This window comes from Cryptomeria japonica, chromosome 2, assembly GCF_030272615.1.
Source record: "Cryptomeria japonica chromosome 2, Sugi_1.0, whole genome shotgun sequence".
NCBI lineage: Eukaryota > Viridiplantae > Streptophyta > Pinopsida > Cupressales > Cupressaceae > Cryptomeria > Cryptomeria japonica.
The window spans coordinates 95,719,263-95,725,279 of NC_081406.1; the positions used below are offsets into that span (position 1 = coordinate 95,719,263).

The 6,017-nt window shown below is 33.3% G+C and overlaps 1 protein-coding gene across 1 annotated transcript; it reads right to left on the bottom strand.

Moving 5' to 3' along the window:
- Positions 1 to 5,306: 5,306 nt before the first annotated feature.
- On the bottom strand, positions 5,307 to 5,807 carry LOC131859311 (receptor-like serine/threonine-protein kinase At1g78530). Its single transcript, XM_059212908.1, has 2 exons — positions 5,542 to 5,807; positions 5,307 to 5,415 (listed from the first exon to the last, which is right to left on the bottom strand). The coding sequence occupies exons 1-2, from the start codon at positions 5,805 to 5,807 to the stop codon at positions 5,307 to 5,309; spliced, it is 375 nt and encodes a 124-aa protein (XP_059068891.1).
- Between the last annotated feature and the right edge of the window lie 210 nt (positions 5,808 to 6,017).

Genomic DNA, 6,017 nt, shown 5'->3' on the forward strand with positions numbered 1-6,017 from the left:
AGCAACAAATCCTCCTCTTTGGCTAGTGCAAATGAGCAATTTTCACTCTCTTTGTCTCATTTATAGATCTTTGTCAGTGCATAGATGGACGTGCACTCTCTCCATCTCATGTTGGTCGCGGTCTTTTGTGCTTTCAATTGCTTGTCCTTCATGCATCCAATCTCCGATTGTCAGTCTGTTTGCTCCTATCATGTTCTATCATTCTTATCGATCAATTGGCCTCTTTTCTAGATGTTTCCGGCCAATTCCTCGAGGGGGCATGCATATGTCATTGTCAGTGTCTGGGGCATTTTCATTATTGTTCTTTGAAACAACGCTTAAAATCGCATTGTCTCAAAGAGGGGCAAAATGTAGACATCTAAAAATGGTCAATGCTTGCGGAATCATACTTTAACATTTGCGCATTGCCTTATTTTAGGGTTTTTGCGTCGCATTAACATTTCTCCTATGATTCACACTTGGTCTTTATCATTTGCGAGCATCGAGTCCTTCTTCTGCATTCCTCATTTTTCTCGCTTTCGAATTTGGTCTTGTCGATAACAATATTTGTCATGATTTTGGTCAATCTTATCCTGTCGCATCAATGTGCATATTCATTTGTCATCATTTTGGACATCGTCAATCCTAATTAGGGTTTTGTCCTCTTATCAATCTTGTCATCATGTGATCGATTTATCATCGATCGTTGTCATTTTCAATCTTATTATCTTGTGATCGATTTGTCATTGATCCTTGTCTTTTGATCGATTTGTCATCGATCCTTGTCTTTTGATCAATTTGTCATCAATCTTGTTGTCTTGTGATCGATTTGTCATCGATCATGGTCATTTTCAATCTTGTCATTTTGCAATCTATTTTGTCATCGATCCTTGTCTTCTTGTCAATTTTGTCATTCTGCGATCGATTTGTCATCGATCGTCGTCTTTCTCAATTATGTCAATTTGGATCAATTAGTCATTGTTCCTCGTCAATTGGTGCATTTATCAATCAAATCACTTATCAACATTGGTCATTTATCAAGTCAGAATCATGATCAAATCAAATCGACGTCAATTATCTTTTGTCAGGACCTAATTGTCATCCTTGCATTTCTAATTTATCTTTTAGGGTTTCATGATTTTATTCATTTAACCCTGTTTGTCATTTCCCCCTCTAGGATTAATAAATTATTTATTTATCCTAAGTCTTCGTGTCACAATTAAATGTTTATTTAATTGGCTAACTAATTATTCCTCTTTTTGTGAATTAATTAATAAATGACAAATTATTAATTGATTTACCTAATTTCTAATTCCTAATTTCCTAATTTCTAATTCATCTAATTTTCAATTTTCTCCTAATTTCATGAGAATGACATTTCAATTTGTCATAATTTGTCATAATTGACAATCAATCAATTTTGACATAGAAATTTGTCATAATTATCAATCAATTAATCTTGCATAGAAAGTGCAAATTTGTCATAATTTGTCATAATTGACATTCTTGATTTGCAATTTCCATTCGAATCTCTTCATGCTAATTTGATCTTTTCTCCAATTTGTCTATAAATTGGATGATTTTCTTCAATCAAGATCCCTACCTGGTCGAATCAATCACGCTTCAAGTATTCTTGCGCTACAATCTTGTCTACTTGCTTTCATATCATGCTTATGCACTAGTAGGTGAGATCCACAAAAAAAGCTATTTGAAGGAGAAAGAAGGACAATGGAGCCACATGAAGGAGACATTCAAGTTTGCAATGCTTTGCGTTTGAATTGATGTCTTGTTTTCATGTCTTTATTGAGTGTGTTTAGGATTGATCATTGCATTTGAGCTTTCGTGATTGAGCTAGATTACTAATACTATTTGCTTTGATGATTTCCACATTTCTTATCTACAATAACGATATACATATGTGTGTGTGTGTACATGTATATATAAATACATATATATACATACATATATACATGTACATATATGTACATGTATATATACATATGCATATATGTATGTATATATATATGTATATATACATATATGTATATCATTAAATGAATATAATATTATATATTTTATATATAAATAAATATTATATAATTTTTACTATATAGAATACAAATTTTTATTATACATCATTAAATATACAAAAATATAACATCGAATTAATATTTATAATATATTTATTTTAATCATACTACTTAAATTTATAAGAAATCAAACTTAAGATGGGAGATAGAGGGAGAGGTATATTTTTTAAATTGGAAATAAGAACCTCGCTATAGTTTGATTTAATCTATAGTAACCAAAATTTATGTTTATTCTTCTATATTTCAGTGTAGTAAATTAAAGTAGATATTTTATAATTATTTGATTCTTAATTTAAATATATAGAATAATATTATTTTTTTAAATTAATGTTTATTAATTATTAAAATATAGTATTATTCAATATAATATAATATTTTAAAATTAGATACATGAGAATTCTAAAAGTATATATAGCTAATATCTCTATAAATATCCCTCTATCTATAACACCCCCCTCTCTCTCTCTCTCTCTCTCTCTCACTCTCTCTCTCTCTCTCTCTCTCACACACACACACACACACACACACCTATCCCTTTATATCTCTCCCTCCCCTTCTTTATCTATATCTCATTATCATTACCTTTCTATTATTCACTACATTTATCTTCTTCCATATCTCTACCTCTTTATCACTCTCTATATCTCCCTCGCACTCAATCTATCTCTTCCTATCCACCTCTCTCTCTTATTCACTCCATATCTCCTACTCTCTTTATCTTTGTCTCATTCTATCTATTTCTATCCATCTCCTTCTCTATCTCTATCTCCCTATGTTTCAATCTCTCTCCTTATCTCTCTATCTCTTCTCCTATTCCTCTCTATCTCTTTACATCTCCCTCAATCTATATCTATCCCTCTCTCCCTCTATATATTGTGTTATCTCTCCCTACTCTTCTTCTCTCGAGAACCTATCTCTCTCCATCTCCCCCTTTTCTCTCTCCTTCCTCTACCTATCTCTCTCTCCTTCTCTTCCCCTCTTTTCTCTCACTCCTCTACTCATCTCTCTCCCTTTATCCCCCTATATCTATCTCCCCTTCTTTCTCTTCTCATCTCAATCTCCCTTTCTCGCTCCCTATCTCCCTCTTTATCTCTATAAATCTACCTCTCTCCCTTTATCTTCTTGTATACCTATATTTTTCTCTCTCTTTTCCTTCTCATATATCCTTATATCTCCCTCTATCTCTCTCCCTCGAGCTATCTCCCTCAATTTATCTTTTCCTTTCCACATCTCTCCCTCTCCACATCTCTATTCATCTATTTCCACATCTCTCTCTCTCTCTCTCTCTCTCTCTCTCTCTCTCTCTCTCTCTCTCTCTCTCTCTCTCTCTCTCTCTCTCCATATAAAATCCCTCCCTCTTTGTCTCCCTATCTCTCCTTCTACGTCTCTCTATCTCTCTATCTATTTATCTCCCACTTCCTATCTCCCTTCATCTTCATGTCACCCCCTCCATGTCTACACATCTATCCCTCTCTATCCATCCATCTCTCTCCCTCTTCGAATACCTCTATACCTATATCTCTTTGCCTCTCTATCTCTATCTCTCCATATTTATTCTTCCATTTATCCCTCTATATCTATCTACCCCTATATCTCTCCCTCTTTACTTCTCTTTTATATCATTTCACATATCTATCTTTATCTTTATCTTTATCTTTATATCTCTCCCTCTATCATTCTTTCCATCCTCATAGTATATTTATCTCTTCCATATCTATCTATCCATCTCTCTTCTCTCTTTATCTCTCCCTCTCCTTCTTCATCGCCGTCTTCGTATGCATCTCTATCTCTATCTTTCTCTCTATTTGTATATCATTTCTCCCCCCTCCCCCACCTACTCTCTCTCTTTCTATTCCTCCCTTTATCTCTCCCTCTCTCCTCCTCTCTCCCTATTACAAACATAACATGAGCCAATTTGTAATGGACCCTGATTATCTTCTCGATTCAAAGATTTTTAATAATCATGTTTGGATCCTTGCAGGTGGATGCACGGTTTATTTGAATCTATCACTTCTAAATTGATCCTTTTGTTGTACAAACAATATCATTTTCTAAATGGCCAACAAATTGACCTACACAAATATATCCAAATAACAAAACATTTTTTTCCCAATTCACCTTCCAAACCTATTCGACGTACCCATTGCACACCAAGGTGCGATTGCTAGTAAGTATTATGAATGATTGGTGTTTACAATATTTTAAATTTAATTTGTATGAGATAGACTATAGTTAATATAGATGGAGAAGAATTATTTTGTACAAAAAACTGAATTAATATAGAAAATTAGAATGGAAGTAAATATTTTACTATATTATTGTAAATGCACGATGAATTGTATTTGTAGTAGCTGAATGCAAATGTCACAAAAATAATACATAAGCTTAAAAGTTTAAGCTTCAAAATTTATGGAAGCAGGTGCTCTCATGAAATTTATTATTTATTATATTCAAATCAACAAAATAATAAATATAAAATAATAATAAAAATTAATTATACTATTTGAAATATTTGAGATGATTGACAAGTCGTAAGAAAAAAGTCTAAATTGCTGAATACTTTTTATTCTACAGTCCTAAAAAATAAAGCTGCTATTTTAAAAAAAAAAAAATTTCAATTAATCCTGAAACAGTTTTATTTTTTTATTCTATAAGACCTCCTTAAAAATAAATCTTGAAACCCCTGGTAAAAGGTTAACATTATAAAATCAAGGTTTACTGAAACAAATAATCGACAAAATACAAATTCCTAATCGAACTCTCTAAGATGAAAAAACAGTAACTTTTTTATTGATATTTGTATCCCCTTTCCTAGAATAGCAGGCAGTTTCAACTACTACTATTACTTGAAAGTCGATTTCCCAGATTCGGTGGTGAACAATTTACATCGCAATTCAGGAATTTGACTGAATGTGGAAGTACTTCGATCCTTTAGTGCAAGATCTCTTGCCCATCTTTTTCTATTTACTATTTGGTAGAGATCATGTTGATACTTAGAATCCATTGTTCTCCCTTCAAACATGTCCTCAACTCCACAACTTCTTCCATACTTGGTCAGTCTTTAGGCAAATCTTTTAAGCACAATAAAGCTTCTTGAATCAGTTGAATAAGACAATTGCATGTAGCATCTGTAACAACTCCATTACAGAACATAAATCTATTATCAACCACCTCTGAAATTCTATCTGGGAAAGCCATACTAACCCACATGCGCAAGCTGAGTCCATCAACAAACATCTAGTGGGTTGGCCTCTTTCCTGTTAGCATCTCCAATAATAGAATTCCATAGCTGTAAACATCTCCCTTAGCTGAAATCCTTGCACCAACTCCATGCTCTGCATCAAACCTGTGTCAGTTTTCACCAATTGAAATAGTCATAGTGAAATTGAAAAAATAGGGCAAGTCATAAAAATAAAAGTCTTTAAAAGGGGCAATGTAGCTTGGAGCACCTTTTAATGTTGTTGATGATGACAATGCATGCAGAGAATTTTTAGGTAGTATATGAGCATTTCCAAAATCAACTGTATGTGCAATCATATAGAAGTCCAAAAGTATATTGTTGGGCTTCAAATCATAGTGAACAACTTGAATTGAATAATCATGATGGAGATAGGACAAGCCACGGGCAACGCCCAAGGCTGTCTGAGCTAATGTCTGTAAATCCAATTTATAGACACCCCCAATATTACACTTGTCAGCATCACAATGCAAATGGCTTTCCAGGCTTCCATTAGACATGAACTCAAAAACCAAACCTTTGAAGTCAAGATTAGAGCATGAGGTTATGTTTATGGCTTTATTGAGTTCTTGGCATTCAATGCTGAAACTTTTATGAGCTTCTTCATTCTCCAAATTGAGATCCTTAACAACTATCACTCTTCCATTATCCAAAACTCCTTAGTCCTTTATATACAAAGCCAACCCCACCAACTCCTAGCAAGTTGCCCT